At 50.9% G+C, this 19,833-nt stretch overlaps 2 protein-coding genes across 3 annotated transcripts; one reads left to right on the top strand and one right to left on the bottom strand.

The window, feature by feature from the left end:
- The first annotated feature begins 841 nt into the window (after positions 1-841).
- Positions 842-4,404, top strand: HAGHL (hydroxyacylglutathione hydrolase like). Of its 2 annotated transcripts, none has more exons than XM_079320630.1 (8): positions 842-1,054; positions 2,158-2,222; positions 2,307-2,424; positions 2,887-2,995; positions 3,095-3,198; positions 3,347-3,394; positions 3,474-3,553; positions 3,727-4,404. In XM_079320630.1, exons 1-8 carry the CDS (start codon positions 950-952, stop codon positions 3,893-3,895), a joined length of 798 nt encoding a protein of 265 aa, XP_079176756.1. In that variant the 5' UTR covers positions 842-949; the 3' UTR covers positions 3,896-4,404. The 2 variants fall into 2 exon arrangements, with proteins under 2 accessions (XP_079176756.1, XP_079176755.1); XM_079320629.1 differs by having other exon boundaries at positions 845-1,054; positions 3,293-3,394.
- A 1,422-nt stretch (positions 4,405-5,826) lies between these two features.
- CIAO3 (cytosolic iron-sulfur assembly component 3) lies at positions 5,827-15,208 on the bottom strand. The gene is made up of 11 exons (XM_079320633.1): positions 15,051-15,208; positions 13,766-13,861; positions 12,564-12,707; positions 12,208-12,340; positions 11,539-11,673; positions 11,146-11,264; positions 9,699-9,828; positions 9,406-9,478; positions 8,393-8,527; positions 7,260-7,417; positions 5,827-6,597 (listed from the first exon to the last, which is right to left on the bottom strand). The coding sequence occupies exons 1-11, from the start codon at positions 15,114-15,116 to the stop codon at positions 6,359-6,361; spliced, it is 1,428 nt and encodes a 475-aa protein (XP_079176759.1). The 5' UTR covers positions 15,117-15,208; the 3' UTR covers positions 5,827-6,358.
- Between the last annotated feature and the right edge of the window lie 4,625 nt (positions 15,209-19,833).

Raw genomic sequence — 19,833 nt, 5'->3', positions numbered from 1 at the left:
TTCAGTGGTGGCTCTGGCTTTTGGGGGGAACGGTTGGATTCTATCTCAGAGCATTTTTCCACCCTCAGCAATTCCATGTGAGGAGCATGGCCAGCCCTGCCCCAGCCCTGGTGTCTGGCTGGGAGAGCTCAGCTCTGCTCTTCCCCCTGTGCCTTGGGGGCTTCCTGGGTCCTGTCCTGGAGCAGAGACCCTCCCAGACCCCTCATCAGCAATTCCAGTGTCCAGCACCACTCTGTGCCTTCTCCCCCAGTGCCACCAGTGCCAGCACCCCCTCATCCCTCCCTTGTACCTGCTGGCACTGGGGACAGGGCTGGCTGTGGGGTGACACAGTGTGACACAGGGTGGCACAGGGACTGTCCCTGTCCCCGCGGGCCGGGCAGGGTTGCTGTGGGTGTCACAGTGACACAGGGTGGCACAGGGACTGTCCCTGTCCCCCGCGGGCCGGGGCAGGGCTGGCTGTGGGGTGTCAGGGTGACACAGTGTGACAGGGGGTGGCACAGGGACTGTTCCTGTCCCCGCGGGCCGGGGCAGGGTTGCAGTGGGTGTCACAGTGACACGGGGTGGCACAGGGACTGTCCCTGTCCCCGCGGGCCGGGGCAGGGTTGCTGTGGGTGTCACAGTGACACAGTGTGACACAGGGTGGCACAGGGACTGTCCCTGTCCCCGCGGGCCGGGCCGTGCGGGCTGTGGGTGTCACAGTGACACAGGGTGGCACAGGGACTGTCCCTGTCCCCGCGGGCCGGGGCAGGGCTGGCTGTGGGTGTCACAGTGACACAGGGTGGCACAGGGACTGTCCCTGTCCCCGCGGGCCGGGCCGTGCGGGCTCTCCCCGCCCCTCGCTGCGTGACCCGCCCCGCACACGGCGGCGCCGCCCCGGGGGTGGTGCTGGGGACACGCCGGGGTCCCGCACCCCCTCCCCGCGTGTCCCCGCCCTGTCCCCGCCGGGGCCATGAAGGTGAAGGTGATCTCGGTGCTGGAGGACAATTACATGTACCTGGTGATCGAGGAGAGCACCCGCGAGGCCGTGGCCGTGGACGCCGCTGTCCCTAAGAGGGTGAGCGGGTCCCCAGGGTGGGGGGAGATGGGATCCGTGCGCACCTGGAGCATCCCCCAGGCAGACAGAGCCCTCCATCCCCTTGGGGTGCGGGGTTCAGACCCTCCATCCCCTTGGGGTGCGGGGTTCAGACCCTCCATCCCCGCGGGGTGCGGGATTCAGACCCTCCATCCCCTTGGGGTGCGGGGTTCAGACCCTCCATCCCCGCGGGGTGCGGGGTCCAGACCCTCCATCCCCTTGGGGTGCGGGATTCAAGCCTTTCATCCCGATGGGTTTCGGGGTGCGCACTCCCTGTCCCCGCACACCCTACACCGGCGCAGATAACCCCGCACCGATCTGCAGCCCAGTCCCGTTTCCCGGAGCCGGGATGGCCCCGTGTCCCTTGTGCCACCCCCTGGCGCTGTCCCTGTTCCCGGTGTCCCTTGTGCCACCCCCTGGCGCTGTCCCTGTGCCCGGTGTCCCTTGTGCCACCCCCTGGCGCTGTCTCTGTGCCCGGTGTCCCTTGTGCCACCCCCTGGCGCTGTCGCGGCTTTTGGGCGTTCGGTGCCGCCTCGGGCATTTCCTTCCTCTCGGAGCGGCGCAGTCCTGGGAGCAGCCCAGGGTTTGTTCCTGAATGTTAATTTGGCATCCGGAGCCTCCTGGCAGCCGTGCCGGGCTTGGCAGTGCCATGTGGCCCTCGCTGTGGCCAGGGTGGGTGGCACAAGGGACAACGTGTCCCTGCTGTGCCTTTCCTGAGAGAGCACCGGCCAAAAATGCCACCATCTCCATGGCATCCCCATGGTGCCATCCCCCTGCTCCGCTCGGGGTCACATCATTGTCCCATCCCCATGGTGCCATCCCCCTGCTCCACTTGGGGTCACATCATTGTCCCATCCCCATGGTGCCATCCCCCTGCTCTGCTCGGGGTCACATCATTGTCCCATCCCCATGGTGCCATCCCCCTGCTCCACTCGGGGTCACACCTTTGTCCCACCCTCAGCCTGGGCTCCCCAGCACCTGGTTTTGGGGTTTTGTCCCCTGCCAGGTTCCACAGGGGACAGGTCACACTGTGTGTGTGTGTGTCACCTCCTGTGTCCTCTCCCCGTGCTCTGGGTCCCTTCCAGCTGCTGGAGATCATCAGGAAGGAGGACGTGGTGCTCAGGGCCATCCTCACCACCCACCACCACTGGTGAGTGTGGCCAGCTCGGGCCGGGGGGTGGTGGCCGTGTCCCCTGAGGGTCGGGGCTGTTCCCAAGCGCTGCTGTGCCCTCAGGGACCACGCCAGGGGCAATGAGGAGCTGGCCCAGCTGCTGCCAGGCCTGCAGGTGTTCGGCGCTGACCAGCGCATCGGGGCCCTCACGCACAAGGTCACCCACGGCCAGGAGCTCACGGTGCGTGCCTGGGGGCACGGGGGGCTCAGAGCCCACCCACCTGCTGGGCTGAGTGCTGCTGGGGTCCCCATGGGGAGCAGAGTGGGGTGGTCCCACTGTCCCCAGTGGGGTGGTCCCACTGTCCCCAGTGGGATGGTCCCACTGTTCCCAGTGGAATGGCCAGTGGGGTGGTCACACTGTCCCCAGTGGTCCCCAGCAGGGTTGATGCTGCTGGGCCGTGCTCAGCTCTTTATGTCCTGGGGCTGACCCCACAGATTTAAGGCTGGGATGGAGGAGAAGCCTCATCCCCATCCCAGCCTGGTTGGGGTTATGCTGGAGGGTCCCAAATGCCATCGGGGCAGGCACAGCTGGACCCACCCCAAACCCCACCAGATCTGTGACCTGCAGGGCCCCAGGCAGGGTCTGGGGGGGGTCTGTTTGTCCCCCTCAGTGGGACCCTGACCCTCTGCTCTGTCCCTGCAGTTCGGGGCCATCAGGGTGAGGTGTCTCTTCACCCCGTGCCACACCTCAGGCCACATGTGCTACTTCATGTGGGAGGACAATTCCCCGGACGCTCCAGCTCTTTTCTCAGGTACTCACCCTGCCCATGTGCCCCCATGGCTTTGGGGACACAGTCCCCATGTGCTGCCTGTCCCCCACACTGGGTGAACCCAGCACCCCTTTCCCACAGGTGACACCCTGTTCGTGGGGGGCTGCGGGCAGTTCTTTGAGGGGACAGCAGAGCAGATGCACACCAACCTCACCCAAATCCTGGGCACTCTGCCCAAGGACACGGTGAGTGTCCCTCAGCTGCCAGCCTGGGCTCGGGGCAGGGTCCCGGGTGGGACCTGGCAGTGGGAGCGGGTTTGACACCAGGTGCCTCCTGCAGAAGGTTTTCTGTGGCCACGAATGCACCGTCAAAAACCTCAAATTCGCCTTGAAGGTGGAGCCAGAGAATGAAGTGGTGAAGGAGAAGCTGCTGTGGGCTAAGGTGAGTGGCTGTGCCCTGTCTGGGGTGGGGCTGGGCTGTGGGGTGGCAGCAGGGTTTGCACAGCTCTGCTCCCTCGCAGCGGCGCGATGATGAGGACCTGCCCACGGTGCCCTCCACGCTGCAGGAGGAGTTCCTCTACAACCCCTTCCTGCGCCTCACGTGAGCTCTGCTGCCCCAAACCCGCTCCTTTCCCCTCCCCTTTTCCCAGTGAACTGCTGGGAATGCCAGCCTGCAGCGGGGCAGGCTGCTGGCCCTGGGGTGCCCCAGCCCAGTGCGTGGCAGGGGCTGGGGGTCCCGTCCTGTCCCGGGCACAGCGGGGCTGTCCCCTGCAGGGAGGAGCCTGTGCAGAGGTTCACGGGCAGGACGGAGCCTGTGGAGGTGCTGAGGGTGCTGCGCTCCCAGAGGGACAGCTTCAAGAAGCCCAAGGAGAGGCCCAACCCCCAGGCCGTGCTGGCCTTCGACTGGGGGCTCTTCGCGCCCTTCCTGGAGAAGAAGGACTGAGTGACCCCCCTGGTGCCAGGGCTCCCTCCTGGCTGTGCCCAGCTCGGATTCACCCCCAGCTGGGGCCTGTGTTCTGTCTTTAACCTGCTTGTGTGAGGCTGCTCTGCTCTGCTCCCCCTCTGGCTCCTGGGCTTCCCTGGGGAGCAGCACCTGGATCCCTCTGGGGACCCCCGGCCTTGGGGACACCCCTGGGTGCTGGCAGAGGGTCAGGATGTGGCGTGGAGCAGTTCTGGGGTGAGTGCAGGAGCTGCCCATGGGATGGATGTCCATGGATGCCCCTGTGGCTGAAAGGAGCCAGGGAGAAGTGGGATGCTCAGGGGTTGTGGTGCTGTGCCCCATGGAGCCACCAATGCCAGGGTTTGTGTGATGGTGCCTTTGGGAGCCCTCCTGGCCCTGCTGTCCTGCCCAGCCACCCTGGGCCCCTCTCGGGTGGGGATGGACACTTGGATCTCCACAGGAAACTGGGAGGGCACTGGTGGCACTGGTATCACCAGTACTCACCCAACTCCAGCCCTCTCATCACAGCAGGGCTTGGGTGGGGTTTTCCCCCTTTTTCCCAGTTTTTCCAGTGGGTCCCACAGGGATTTGTGTAGGGATTTGTGACCCAGGGGTATCCAGGTGGAGCCCAGGGTCTGCCCCAGGAGGGATTTCCTAAGGTGGGACAGAGTTTAGAACAAAGTGCTGTCAGGCATCTCTTGCTTTTTGCTTTTCCCAAGATAAAAACTGGAGAACTCTTGGTGCCAATTCCATGGGCATTGCCTTGTCTGTCCTCAAGAGCCAGGGAGCAGCTGGGGCTCCCAGGCCTCCCCAGCCTTCACTTTCTGCAAAATCAGGGCTGTGTTTCATTTATTTTTAACTCTGAGAAGGGAGCAGAGCTTTATTTGCAGGTGTGGGGAAGCACTTTACACCAGTGAAGTAATTACTATTTTTTTTGTTTGTTTTTTTTGTGGAGAACATGAGGGTTTGATGGTAGCTCCCAGCACTGGGATAGATTTAATTTCAGGGATTTTGCCTTTGTGGACTGTGAACTTCTTTGTTGCCACTGGAGTCTTGTTTGGGGCTTTTTCCTGTGCTACAAACTGGACCAAGGTTTTCTTTTTACCTGTTATTAAGTTATACTTTGGATTTCTTCCCTTGCATGAAGGGGAAGGATTTCTCCAGCTGCCAACCTCCCTTGGTACCATGGCCTGAATTCCTGTTTCCATGAAATGCTGGAGCTGTGGGTGTCCCCTGTGTGTTCCTTTGGAATTTTATTTATCCTGGAGCAGGGATGTGGGTTTGAACCAGCCCTGAGACTGCTCCACACCTCAAAGCTGGGACAAATTCCAGCTGGGACAAATTCCTGGTGCCAGAGCAGGGATGCCAGGGTGTCCTGGGTGGCTTCAGTGACCTCTGTGTCTGGGAACTGGGGAAGTGACCAAGTGCAGAGCCCTGGTAATTTGCTTTCCAGCTAATTTAGCTTCATTGATTGTGCATTTCTGGGCTGACTCTGTTCTGCACTGATTCCAGGCTGGAGCCTCTCCCTGCCCAGATTTCCTGGTTTAGCCAAATCCCTGCATGGAAAAGGGAGTTCACTGGAAGCACCAATTTGCTCCTCAGGAGGGTGGGGAGGGGGCAGCATGGGGAGGTTGGTGCCTTAGAACACTGTGAGGTCATTAATGATCAGCAGCAGCTGAAAAAATGGAAAGCTTTTAATTAAAAACATGAAAATCACATTTTGCTCTGTGGACTCATTGGAATGAAGTGCAGAGGAGGCTTTGGTTCCTGGCAGCCCTGAGGTCAGGAATTATTTTGTGGTAATTTTGGTATGTTAGCCATCAGTAAGTGCCTGTTTTGTCCCTCACTAAGTGGCTGCTGGGGGTGGCTGAATGTGACAATTCTCTGAGTTCCTGCTGTGTGTTTAGGAAGAAAAGAGAGAGAAGTCATCACCGTGGGTATAAATTATTTATAATTTAAGGAAAAGGAATCCCAAGGTTTTGCCCAGCATTCAGTGCAGTCCCTGGGCTGATCCCAGGTGTGGATCCCCCTCTCCAGGGGCACAGAGCCTGCAGGGCAGGGAGGTGGGAGGACTCCAGGCCTTGTGAGACCATTGCTGATGGAATGAGGATGCTCCAGCAGAGGCAGGCACAGCACTGAGTGCTGTGACCATCCAGCAAGGCCTGGGGGAGGAATCTGGGGGTGTGGCACAAAGCTCAGCCTGGAGCTGAGCTCTCAATCCTTGTTTCCTCAGTTCTGGCAGGAATGGGGCTGCTGCAGCAGGGCAGGGTCTGTCCCACCAGCCTGGGGTGCAGTTCTGCCTCTCTTGCTGTGCCTCCTGTCAGACTTTGGGGTTCATTCCCATCACCTCATCCTCCAGCTGAAGGAATGAGCAGTGCAGGCACGTTCCCAGAGGCAGGAATGGCACAGAGTCCTTGCAGGGTCAGAGTTCAGAAGGCACTGAGGATCTCCTGGGCTGGCCAGCCCTCACCACTTGATGTTGAGGGCAGAGTTTGCTCTCTCCACAGCGTGGTACTGTGTGTGCAGCACCTGCAGGGCCCTCTCTGAGCCCCAGCCCCCCAGCCAGTGCTGGTACAGCTCCCTCACAGCCTGGTTCTCCTCTGGCATCTCAGCCCTCAGGGATTCATACAACCTCTCCACCTTCTGCAGCTCCTCCTTGCTGGATTCCCCCTCCAGTTTGATCTGCCCTCCTCCATTCAAACAGCCTGGTGGGGATAAAAAGGGATGAAGAACTTCAGTAGGGAAAACATCCTAAAAAATGTCAGTTCATGTATTCTGCTCCTGCAAACAGCTGCAGCAATGAAAACAGCTCAGGAGTGGAGGTTCACTCCCAGTTATCTGCCAGCAGCAGGGAGGGGCTGGGGATCTGCCAGCTCTTATCTCCTGCCCCCAGAACAGAGCCAGAGCCCAGCCCAGCCTTGGAGGAAAGGCACAAGTGCCTGGGATGTGCTCTGGGAGCTGGGCTGAACACTGGGAGGCTCCCAGAGCTCTGGGGATCCTTGGCAAGGGGGCAGGAGGGGAGTTCAGGCTGCCCCCAGCACCTCCCAGGGGAGCCAGCAGGCAGGAGAAGGAAAATGAAATAAAATATTCAGGATGTGACTTTCTCCACCAGCCACAGCAGCATTTTCTGTAATTGTCAGGTTTGGGCAATTTCAGGGGGAAAATCCCCTCAGATACCAAAGAGCTCAGGAAATCCTCTTTAAAAGCAATTAATTAATAATTATGGAAACTTTGTGTGATGGAATTCAGCTACAATTCCTTAAACCCTGAGAAATTGCTGGCTCAGAGGTAGGAAAATCTCTCCAAAGGTGTGAGAAATCTCCAGTCTGGAATTGCCTGGAGCTGCTGCCAGGCTGGATCTGCTCACCTGAGGGACAGGCCATGACCTCCACATAGTGATAGGGGCACTTCCCTCGTTTCAGCTTCTGCACCAGGTTCTGGATGTTCCTGAAGCCATAGGCCAGAGCAAAGTGGAGCAGCACCTCTCCATCCCTCTCCAGGGTCACCTCCTGGAAGTCCTTGTTCCTGAGGGAGCAGAGCACAGCAAATGGCTTCTCCAAATCAGTTTCTATTTTCAGCTTCAAAGTGCAAAACCCAAATTCTTTATGAATCTCATTGAAGAGCTGCCCTAGTTCTGTCTGTGCCATCCAAGGGAAATGGGAAGGAATTCCTTCCAGAACCTTCCAGGATTGCTGGAGCCACCTGAGCAGTTTGCTGAAGGGTGTCTGTGCTGGGTAAAGCCTGAAAAGCTCAGCCTGAGTTCCTTCAGCCAACATTAATGGAGCCCCTGAGGGGATTTTAAACTTCTACTGGATCATAAAATATAGAAACAAACCCTGATTGAGGATTCCAAATTTCTAAGGTTAGTGGGAATACTTGGTCCTGATAAAAGAGTAAGAAATATGATTTTTATCAAGTTTCTGAGACTTTTTTCTGCTTCCTAAACCAGGGAATCCTAAACATAGAAACTGCTCATCAGGGATAAAATTAATTCCAAAGGATACATTAAATTAGAAGTGAGAAGCCAGAAGGAATCTCAGTGGATTGAGCCTCAATGTCCAAACTCAGGTGATTTATTTTTTGCTTCACTAGAGTTAAACAGAGCCCCAATGCCCTCTCACAATAATTAGTGGCAAATCAGGGATGAATAATAGTGCCAAATCTCCTTGCTTGGCCTGATACAAGGTGAGGAATCCATTTCCACTACAGCTCTGCATTCTCAATTACTCTAATATTTTATAATTATTCTAAAAATTATCAGTGGGCAAATCCATCAGGCCAAACTCCAGGGTGTGGCTGGGGAAGGGGCTGGAATTCTCCCAGGGAAATCCTCCCAGGAATTCTCCCTGGCTGCATGGAATTGGCTGATTTATTGCTCAGCAGGGAGGGAGCAGCCAACTCAGCCTGGAAGTGAAGTTTAACATTTAACAAAAAAAAAAAAATTCAGCCCCTTGGCAAGGAGAGAATTTCGGAGTTTTCTGTGGGATTTCAGTTTCTTACTTGAGAGGTTTGTAGTGGATGGAGTCCACGTGGATCCCGAAGAGCTGCTGGGCTGAGTGTCTGAAGATGTGCTCCAGGTACCCCCCCGAGCCCCCCCCGGGGTGGGTGCTGGGCTCCTCTGCAGCCCCGCCGAGCCTGGGGAGGGCACAGCAGCAGCTTCAGGGGCTTTGGGGTCAAACAAAGCTCAGGACAATGGGAGCAGCCAAACAGCTCTTCCTTTGTCCTGGGATAGCTGAGAGCTCCAGGGAATTGTCACCAGGCACAGGGTGTGGCTGTCCCTGGATCCCTGGGATGCTGGAAGCTGCCGGGGTTGGATGATTTTCAAGTCCTTCCTACCCAAAACCATTCCAGGATTCTGTGATTCTCTAATTAATCTCTAATTAATCACCCTGTGTAAATCAGGGAGGTGCTGCTGGAGCTTTTTGGTGTGCCTGGGGATGTTCCCCTTGCCCTGAAGCAAAGGCAGCTCTGGGAGCTCAGTGCAGAACCTCTGACCCCAAAATGTGATCCCACCCACCCCAATGTGTGCAGCTGGAGCAGAAGTTCCTCAGTTCAACAACCCCAGTCCCATCTGACACGACTTCAATGCCATTTTTCACCAAGTCTTCTGCAGATTAACTGAGTGACCTGAATATTTGTTATTTCTGCTTTAGTTCTGGGATCTCTGCAGTGGCTCTGATAAGGAGGAGCAACAGCTTCTGCTTCAGGAAATTTTTATCACTGGGACAGAATCTTGTCCTTCCCAAAGCCTGCAGCAGCTTTTTGTGGGATGAAAGGAGCTGGAGTGATTGTCCAGTGGAAATTCACCACATTCTGTGCATTAAATATTTTAACTCCCAATTGTTCTGGTTCAAGTGACACAAGAAACCAAAGCAAGGGCAAACACACTTGTGTAAAACAGCAGGAAAAGAGGAATTTTGGACTCTGGATCCTGGAGGAAAGGGAATAGGGAAATTCTGAACTCTAAATCCTGGAGGAAAGGGAACATGACTGAAATGGGATTTTGCTCTTACAAGGTGTCCAGGGGAGCAGGATCTACATCTGCCAGGGACACTCCTTCTTGCTCCAGCAGCTTTAGCACTTCTCCTAGAGCAGAACCAGGCACAAAGAGTTCTTATTGTTGGGATACAGGAAAACAAACCCCACAGAGCAGTCCCTAAACTGCACCTGCATTTTACCAGGGCATGACTTGCACTATTAAATGGGAATATAGATCAATATCCAAGCTCTGTCAGAGACAAAGGGTTATTAAAGCTCCCAGAATTAGCTGGAATTGGGAATCCCCTGTGGGGATCCCTCTACTTACCTGTGGTGATGACACAATCCACATCCCTGGTCTGGTATTCCTGGTTGAAAAAGTCTGGCCTAGAGGCCTCCAGCTTTTTGTCATAGCAGGGCATGACTGTGACATGATAGATCCTGTCAGGGGGCAGGTGCTGCAAGAGAGACAAGGCTGGGGCAGCAAAATCCCCCTGAGCTCAGGGAGAGCATTCCAGGAGCAAAGGAGAGTGGGGAAATAATGCCACAGTGCCCCTGGAATAATCCCCACCATTACTGAGTATTTGAATGGTTATATGTTGATGCATAAATGAAATGGTTTCTCTCCTAGAAGCCAATTCCAGCTGCAGTCAGGGGCAGCAGGTCCTTCCCAGGCTCACAAAAGAAAAAAAGGATTATTTTCTAGGATTCTCCACAGGAATCCTGGAATGGTTTGGGTTGGGAGGGACCTTAAAGCTCATCCAGTTCCAACCCAAACACCTTCCACTGTCCCAGGCTGCTCCAGCCTGGCCTTGGACACTTTCAGGGATGGAGCAGCCACAGCTTCTCTGGGAATTCCTTTCCCCATATCCCATCTAACCCTGCTCTCTGGCAGGGGGAAGCCATTCCCTGTGTCCTGGCACTCCAGGCCTATAGGAAAAAATCTCCTTCCATCTTTTTTGAGACTTTCTGAAGCTTCTGCAAGTTTCCCTCACTCTGTGCAATGATCCAAGGTCAGGCAGAGAAGTCAATCCCTAATTAAGCCATGAGGGAATAAACTTCCTCCCTGCTCCCAAAGCTCAGCCCCTCAGGACATGATCTGGATTCCCACAAAAACCTGGGGATCATCCCAGCAATAACAAACAGGTCACTGACCCCAGGCCACTGTTTCAGTCTCCTGTGCCAAATATTCCCAGAAGTTGCCAAATTTTGTCCCAAATCTGCAGCTGCCTCATGCAAGTGTCACTCACTGCTTGTTAGGGGCCAATAAACACACAGTGAATCCCACTGGGTGCTGCAGCCCCTTCCTGGCCCAGTCCAGGCTGTTTGTTCAAACTGCAGCCTGGGGATATCCAGCCCCCAGCTGGAACATTCCAGAGGTCCCAGGCTGAGGGCAGCAGCAGAGCATCAAGATGGGAATGAGGGATCATTTTCAGAGAAACCAAAATCTGCACGTAAGCACCGACTGCAGCCTTGGCTGGGGTCACTTATTTGGAATTATTCACCAGCTTTAAACAACTGGAGCACAGAGACACTGAAAATAAAGTTCCCTAACTTTCTCAAATAATCCAGAGGCTTTAATTTAATTAGCCCATGCTTAAATGTTCTACCCTAATTACACTTATCAACTAAGACAGAAGTGAGGAAGATTTGCTGCCTTCTGCAAGGCAATAGAGACCCTTCAATGTGTTTAACACAGCAAAATTTTTAAAAATCAGCCTAAAGGATTGAATTAGAGGAGTTCTGCAGTAAGAAGAGCATTTTTAGAGCTTTACCTTCTGCTCTGCAAAGTAGCCCTTGACCAAGGAGCCCATGACCTGCTGGGGGGATTTGGTGGTGCTGATGTGGGGAATGATGAAGCTGCCATGAGTTTTCTCTGCATAGCAGATCCAACCTGCAAGGAACAAAATTAACAAATGAAATTAAAAATTAAGAAGCAGACCTTCAGTCTACCCATTCTCCCCAAACCCCAGGTTTAGTGCTCATTAATAACCATTTCCAGCCTCAGTTCAGCCCAAAAAGCAAAGCAAGTGGAAGACCAGATTCATTTTGATGTCTCACTGCTGCTTTAACACCAAGATCTGTGCTGTGAGAAAAATCCTGCAATAAAACCACCCATTTCTGAGCAGCTGCTGGATTTTTGATTGAGGCTGGAACTGAAGCCATACCTGGGCAGGCAGAGGCCAGCATGGGCAGAGCTTTTTTGTCATCTGCTTGTTTGTGGAAGCGTCTCACAAACTCCTGCTGGCTCTCCAGGAGGCTGAAGTTCCTGGAGAAAGTTGTGTCCAACACGTGGTGCACACCTGGCCAGGACAGCAGCTGGGTTAAAACCCTCAGGGTACAGCAAAATCCAACAAAAAACCTTCCCTCCAACCAGAGGCAAACTCAGTCACATGTGCTGAGCTCTGCAGTTGGCAGGGAATGTTTTTGAGCATGGTAGAAGTGACAGGAGAGGTGGAAATTTAAAAGGTAGTTTTCTTCAGTGGTTTTTTACAGGTTTGGGTTGGAAAGGACCTTGAAGCTCAGCCAGCTCCATGGGCAGGGACATCTCCCACTATCCCAGGGTGCTCCAAGCTGGCCATGGAGACTTGCAGCTGATTTTGGGAATCTTTGCCAGGAGTTCCTCCCCAGTCTCCCATCCATCCCTGCCCTCTGGCAGTTTAAATCCTTTCCTTTGCCATTATAAAAAATCCCTCACCCTCCTTTTCCCAAGCTCCCCTTCCCTCATTGCAAGCTCATCACATGACTGAAGTTTTGGACACTTTGGGATCCATGGGGGGGTTAAATCCCATCAGCTTCTGTGAACCCCAGAGATCAGAACACCACTCCCCACTTGCCTAAACTCTTGAGGAACATGGTCAGCTTCTGTGCTGTCTCCAGCAGCCCCAGCTTGCACCTTGCAGCCAGGGAGGCTCTGGACTGGGGGGACACAGAAACCACCACCAGTTTCTGCTCATGGGCAGCAGCAGCCTGGAAAATAAAACCCAACAACCCCAAATTGTGGCACAGGCAGAGCTGGCAGCAGCACAGAGCTCCTCACACCCACCCCGAGGCAGGAATTGACACCAAACCCTTCCAAACTCTTAAAAAATGAGAATAAACCACAACAGTGCAGCAGCAACAGCCTGAGCTCTGAAATTCCTATTTTTCTGTGGATTTCCCCCTTTTTTCTGCAGGGAGGAGGGGGACTCACCTTGTTGAGAGCCAGCAGCTTGCAGAGCTCCTCGTGGCTCTGCTGGCTCACCAGGACACTCTCAGCTGAGGTGATGCAGCCACTGCAGGCCAGGCAATCATTCAGACTGATCTTGGCCTTTTCCAGCTTTTGTGCTTCCCCATCCTACAAAAAAAACCACCAAAAAACCCCACAACAGGCTCAGCTGTCATCCCAGAATTTAAAGTGCAGCTTCTCACTTTGATACAAATAATGATGATATTGCTCTTTTGATGCTCTTGGTTTATAATTTAAAAAAAAAATCTTTATTTTTAATAAGGTAAGGACAAAGCCACCTGAAGTTGGCTGCTTTGAATTTGGGATTATTTGGCACAGGAAGGGGAATTTGCTGAGGGGTTTCATCCCAGACACTGGAAGGGAATATTTTCCCTTCTATGTGCCCTGAATAATTTGATCACTCCTCAATAATGCCAGGAATAGACCAAGGAATGAGGCACTATTAAAGTCTGAAAATAAGGAACCAGACTCTTTTGGAAGTGCTGTATCCTCCTTTTTTAAAATTAAAATCTGCCTAAAGTTCCAAGTTTCATTTCTAGAGGAATTCCCAGCTTGGTTAACTGATCAATGCCAACTTTTTTTGGTGAAAACAGGAAAAACTCAGCCTGAATTTTGGAAGCTTCTGAATTCCTCAAGGTTTTAAAGAAATAATTTGAAATGCTATTTTAAGGAAATCCAGCAGGATTCATTAAAAATTTCTTTATTAAATCTCTGAGTGAGCACAAGGACATTGTCACAACCAACCTGGAATTGTCAATCCTTAAATACTGATAAAATTAATAAACTTTTCATTTTATCTGCTCTCTTATGAAAATCATCACCAATTAATGGCAGAGTTTCAGAGCATAAACAACTGGAATAAATTAGAATTACTGATTATAAAATGACTGCTTAGAAATTAATTTCTAAATTAAAATGCTGATAAATTAAAGTTGAACACAATCTCAACTTATCTGTTCTTATATTAATAATCAGTAATTGATGTCAGTGCTTCAGAGCATAAAAGTGGCACAAAACTGGAATTATTGACTATAAATTAAAAAGAAAAAATACTCAAAAATGCTGTCAGCATCTCTTTGAGACAATAAATGGATGTAGAAAATTAAAACACTTAAAATACATTAATTTTCCTGGGTTTTTTACACTGAACAAAAGACCCCACATACCTGATTGACCTGGAAATAGCTTCCATCAGCTTCAATTCTGATCTTGGCTGCTGCTTTTCCAGGCTTTTTATCCACTTTTACAGGTTTGATGCATTCCTGAAAGAGCAGCAGAGCCTGGAATTGAGGAGCTGAGCAAGGAAGAGGGGGTGAAATAAAAAATAAATGGAGGGGATTAAAAAACAAATAAATGGAGAGGGTTTAAATGAAAAATAAATAGAGGGGGGTTAAATAAAAAATAAATAGAGGGAGGGGTTAAAGAAAAAATAAATAGAGGGGGGTTAAATAAAAAATAAATAGAGGAGGGTTAAATAAAAAATAGAGGGGGGGGGGTTAAAGAAAAAATAAATAGAGGAGGGTTAAATAAAAAATAAAGAGCTGGAGTGACTCTGGATCCTCCCCCTCAAACCAGGCTGGAATTGCTCTGAGATTCTTTCAGCACTGTAAGAAATTTGGCAGAGCAGAGGCTCCTCACCGCTGCTGAACAGGAAGAACATTTCTCCAGCATCATGCCACCCCTCAGGAGGATGCTGCTCCTTCTGAAGAGCTCAGCTCTGCTTCTGGAGCTCCGGCAGGGGCAGAGCCTGGCCAGCCCCTTCCTCCTCCTCCTCCTCCTCCTCCCCAAAATCCGAATCCCGACTGCAGGTCCCAGCCCAGCCTGGAGTTTGGGACAGCTCTGAGCTCAGCTCTGCTGGTCCAGCACAAGCCCCGCGGGTTTTATTCACTTTTTTCTTGTTCTACCACCCCGTGACTCCTTGTCCTACTTCTCTGAGAAGTTTGAGCTTTTCCCCTGAAATGAATCCATTTGTGCAGGAACGACTCACTCTGATTCTTCACTCGAAACACAGAAGCAGAATTCCCTCCCAAGCCCAAACCCCACAGGAGAATTAACAGGGTTTGTTTTTTCCCTTCCCACCGATCTCAGCTCGGTTTTCCTGCCGTGCTTCTCAAACACATCCAGGACGAATATTTTGCATTTTTGCAGTGCCTGAAGCCTCAGATCCCGCGGACCTGACCCTGCAGTGTCCCCACAGTGTCCCAGAGTCTCGCCCTGCCCCATCTCCCCATTTATCCTCCATTTATCCTTTTTCCATCCCCGAGAGCAGCGGGAGGAGGTCTGAGGGCGGCGACAGCGATGGGCCAGAGCGTGAGGGTGGCACCCCCCGCCCGCCCTCAGGGCCGTGTCCGCGCTCTCCCCGCGGCTCCCGGGGCACGGGCAGGGTCTGGCAGCCCCGTGAGCCGCTGCCCCGGGAGTCCCCAGCCCTGTCACCCCCGGTGGTGGCCCCACCTGCGAGGGAGCGATGAAATCGTCGAGGTCCGTGAGCTGCAGCACCCCGCTGAACCGCGCCGCCATGGCTGCCGTCAAGCGACGCGCCGCGTCGTAAAACGGGACTACAACACCGCCGCCAAGCGACGCGCCGCGTCGTAAAACGGGACTACAACACAGCCGCAAAGCAGGGCGCCACGCTGTCGTACAACGGGACAGCCACACCGCCGCAAAGCGAATGGCAGCACTGTCGTAAAAGCGCCCGCTGCAATTCTAATATCGCGTTTTGAATTTTTGCCCTGCAGATATCAACTTTTTGGAATAAACTAATATTGTATAAAGGCTTTTGGCGTTCTAAGCAAATATAAAGGTGTCAGCACTAGGAAATTTTGAAAAAATCATAAAAATAAGAATCAGTTTACATCGGTTAAAAAAACCCCAAACAGTTCACATCTATAAAAGCAAGAAATCTATCCCATAAAAATCCGTAAAAGAAATACATAAACTATCTCAAAAGAAAAAAAGTTTAACAAACACAAACACTAACCATTTACCAACCAATAAACTAAGTTTCAAAGGGTTGTTAACCAATTAAACTCAACACAGTATAATATTCCTATAAATACGAGCTATGTAAATAGCTGCGTCACCAAAGCTGGGCACAGAGGGACAGCAGACGTCAGAAAAAAAAAAATCCCTTTTCCTTTTCCACCTTTCCTTTTTTAGCTTGTTTGTATTGCAGGGCTTGGAGAATGGCCTGGAGGTGGTTCTTGTGCAATGCAAACATTGCAGAGGGGAGAGGGAGGAAAATCTCTTGTGTAAACCTGCAGGCAGGTGCAGCGGGATGGCCGGGGCTTGGTGGCAGCCACAGGGGGATGTTTGGTGATGTTTGGTGATGTTTGATGATGTTTGTGATGTTTGGTGATGTTTGGTGATGTTTGATGATGTTTGTGATGTTTGGTGATGTTTGATGATAGTTGATGATGTTTGTGATGTTTGGTGATGTTTGGTGATGTTTGTGATGTTTGTGATGTTTGGTGATGTTTGGTGATGTTTGTGATGTTTGTGATGTTTGGTGATGTTTGGTGATGTTTGTGATGTTTGTGATGTTTGATGATGTTTGTGATGTTTGGTGATGTTTGTGATGTTTGGTGATGTTTGATGATGTTTGATGATGTTTGGTGATGTTTGTGATGTTTGGTGATGTTTGGTGATGTTTGGTGATGTTTGATGATGTTTGGTGATGTTTGTGATGTTTGGTGATGTTTGGTGATGTTTGGTGATGTTTGTGATGTTTGGTGATATTTGATGATGTTTGGTGATGTTTGGTGATGTTTGGTGATATTTGATGATGTTTGGTGATGTTTGTGATGTCCCCATTGTCCCTGGGACACAGGAGGGGCTGTGGGACGGGTACATGGCAAGGGCAGGGTTTGATCTCAGCTCCCACACCAGGAGATCAATCAGAGCTGGGTTCAGAGGGGTTGGAGAGTTTGTGGTTATTTTCTGCAGTTCCCACACTAGGAGATAAATCAGAGCTGGGTTCAGAGGGGTTGGAGTGTTGGTTTTGCTCTGCAGGTCCCAGAGCACGAGGTGAAGCAGGATTTGGTTTAGAGGGGTTGGAGATTTTGTGCACTTCCCACACCAGGAGATAAACCAGGACAGGGTTCAGAGGGTTTGGGGTGTTGGTTTTGCTCTGCAGCTCCCAGAGCAGGAGATAAATCAAAACTGGGTTTAGAAGGGTTGGAGTGTTGGTTTTGTTCTGCAGTTCCCAGAGCAGGAGGTGAACCAAGATTTGGTTTAGAGGTGTTGGAGAGTTTGTGGTTGTTTTCTGCAGTTCCCACACCAGGAGAATTGAGTTTAGAAGGGTTGAAGTGTTGGTTTTGCTCTGCAATTCCCAGAGCAGGAGATAAACAGGACTGGGTTTAGAAAGGTTAGAGATTTTGTGGTTTTGCTCTGCAGTTCCCACAGCAGGAGATAAACCAGGACTGGGTTTAGAAAGGTTGGAGTGTTGGTTTTGCTCTGCAATTCCCAGAGAAGGGGATAAACCAGGATTAAGTTTAAAGGGGCTGGAGAGTTTGTGGTTTTGTTCTGCAGGTCCCAGAGCAAGAGATAAACTGGGATTGGGTTTAGAGTGTTGGTTTTGCTCTGCAGTTCCCACACCAGGAGATAAATCAAGATTTGGTTTAGAGGGGTTGGAGTGTTTGTGGTTTTGCTCTGCAGTTCTCACACCAGAGGATAAAACAGGCTTGGGTTTAGAGGGGTTGGGGTGTTGGTGGTAGAAAAGATCTCTGACACCCCTGGCTCCCCTCTCTCCTGTTTAAACCCCTCCTGTTGCCTCCCCTGGCACAGCTGAGGATGGGATCACAGACCCACTGAGGTTCCAAAGGACCTTCAAACCCCAACATTCCCCCAGCACGAGCAGGGCCAGCACTAACCCCCATCCCCAAATCCAGCTCTGAAATCCTCCAGGGCTGTGACTCTGGGACTGGCCACCCCTCTGGCTGAGGAAATCCTGATTAATCTCCAAATTAAACTTCCCCTGGTGCAAGTGGAGGGCATTTCCTGCTGTGCTGTCCCTCATTCTCTGGCACAGACGGCTGTGCATGAGCTGTAAAGCACAAACAGAGTTTTAAAGCACAAACCCTCAGTGTCAGCCTCTGCTGACCCCTCTGGCATTTTTGGGTGTGGGCTCAGCCTTGGAGCCAAAATTGTTCCTTTTCCCATATTGGAGGGTTGAGCAAACAGAGTGACACAAGCTCCTTGGTGAAGCAAATATTGTCCTGTTTATCCAAATCTCCCCGTGGTGACATTTGAAGAGTGGCTGCGTCACCCCCGAGGTCACGGAGCTGCTCCAGGTCTGTGCCAGGCTCAGCATTCCTGGACCTGGGAAAGGAGCAGCCCTGAGTGCTGGGAACATCCCTGTCCTCCAAGGGGTTCAGCAGGAAAATCCTGGATGAGTTTTCCCAAAAATTCCTCTGGTGCCCAAAGCCAGCAGCTCCAGGGAGGGGCTGAGAGCCTGATTCACTCTGTGAGGAGCAAAGCTTACTTTTTGACATTTTAAAAAGTTTAATAAAGGATAAAGGGACAATGTCCAGTGCTGGGGTGTTGGTTAAGGTACACCAGTTATCTATAACAACTTTATATTTATATTTATATTTATATTTATATTTATATTTATATTTATATTTATATTCATATTTATTTCTATAAAATGTAAAAGTAATATATGTATTATATATGTATATATATGTATACTATGTACTATGTACTACAATTATGTATAATATAATATAATATAATATAATATAATATAATATAATATAATATAATATAATATAATATAATATAATATAATATAATATAATATAATATAATATAATATAAATAATTATATTTAATATATATTATATATTCAATATAATAATAATAATAATAATAATAATAATAATAATAATAATAATAATAATAATAATAATAATAATGTTCATTAATATGCATTTAAACAGTGCAATTAAAAAGTAGAAAGGGAAAGTTGTTCCAGCTAATTGCTGTGCTTTTGGCACACCATTGCTGAATATCCCTTTTATCCCTAGTTAAACTTGTACAAAATTTAAAAACCGAGCCTTGGGTCTCACCTTAGGCTGCTGAGCCAGGCTTAGACCCGGCTTTGGTGACACAAAGTCCCTTTGTCCTGGCTCTAGGGCGTGTCCTGCTGCTGCAGGTGGGACAGGGAGGATTTATTGTGATTTACTGTCCCTGTCACACCTGGCTGAGCCAGGACAGTCCCTGCCCAGCTCGGGGCCACCCCAGCCTGGCTCTGACTCATTTTTGTCTCACCCTCTGCTCCCAGGCAGGGCTGGGGTGGGATTTTTGGGAAAAGGGAGGGAGGCAGAGGCAGGTGTGCCATGGAGCTCAAGGGGCTGGTTCATTCCAGGTGAGCTCCACAATTCCTCTTGCAGGGCTGGGGTGGTGGCCCTGTGCAGAACTGGGATGGGATTTTTGGGAAAAGGGAGGTGTTGGATCCCAGAAACCTGGGGTTTTTAGGCTGTCTGTGCTTTCTGGCACTGACCCCTAAATGAACACTGCTTTTAACCTGAGGCCTTGGAGAAAGCTTCCAGGTTTGAGTGATGGAGTTAAAATCACTGGTGTGTAGTTAAACAGAAGTGTGTGATTTCACATGGTGAAGGGTTTTAGATTTGAGGTTTTTATAATATATTAATAGATATGGGACAAGATGGAGGATTTGGGGTGTTGTTTCTTTTCAGGGTTCATCTTCCTTCTTCATGATTTCAGGTAGTTTCATGGACAGTTGGTGCTGCACTGAGGGTCACAGGAGTTCAGTTATTGGGTCAAAAGCACAAATAATATACTTGTTAGTTCTTTATTGGGCTGTTTCGCTTTAAAAAGGCCTTGAAGCAGCTGAATCTTTCTCTATTCTCCGTTTTCCTCACTTCTAGCTAGTTGTGCTGCTGAACTTTCTGTATTTTAGATAAGATTTAATAAACAACCAAGCCCAGACAAGAGAAAATTCAAGTCCTGTGTTTTTAATCCTGACTTGGAGTAAAAACAGAAGAATTACAGGAGGCAGAGACAAGCGTGTCATGGAGCTAAAGGGTTCATTACAGGTGAGCTCCAATTCCAATTCTAATTCCAATTCCAAATCCAATTCTGTAATTCCCCTGGCAGACCCGTGCAGGGCTGGAGTGGTGGCTCTGGTGCAGAATTGGGATGGGTTTTTTTGGGAAAAAGAATGCTGTGTTGTAACACTTAATGTGAGCAAAACAAGATGCTTTGAGTAAGT

This window comes from Erithacus rubecula, assembly GCF_903797595.1.
Source record: "Erithacus rubecula genome assembly, chromosome: 17".
In the NCBI taxonomy this organism is placed as follows: Eukaryota; Metazoa; Chordata; class Aves; order Passeriformes; family Muscicapidae; genus Erithacus; species Erithacus rubecula.
The sequence above is the reverse complement of the archived record's forward strand: the minus strand, read 5'-3'. Positions and strand labels throughout refer to the sequence as shown.

Coding starts and splice junctions, on each gene's coding strand:
- HAGHL (XM_079320629.1), top strand. CDS start 950: ATGAAGGTGAAGGTGATCTCGGTGCTGGAGGACAATTACATGTACCTG. Junction 2,425..2,886: donor CCCACGGCCAGGAGCTCACG/GTGCGTGCCTGG, acceptor CTGTCCCTGCAG/TTCGGGGCCATCAGGGTGAG. Junction 3,395..3,473: donor AGAAGCTGCTGTGGGCTAAG/GTGAGTGGCTGT, acceptor GCTCCCTCGCAG/CGGCGCGATGATGAGGACCT.
- CIAO3 (XM_079320633.1), bottom strand. CDS start 15,116: ATGGCGGCGCGGTTCAGCGGGGTGCTGCAGCTCACGGACCTCGACGAT. Junction 13,862..15,050: donor ATTTCATCGCTCCCTCGCAG/GTGGGGCCACCA, acceptor CTGCTCTTTCAG/GAATGCATCAAACCTGTAAA. Junction 11,265..11,538: donor GCTGGCCTCTGCCTGCCCAG/GTATGGCTTCAG, acceptor TGTTCCTTGCAG/GTTGGATCTGCTATGCAGAG.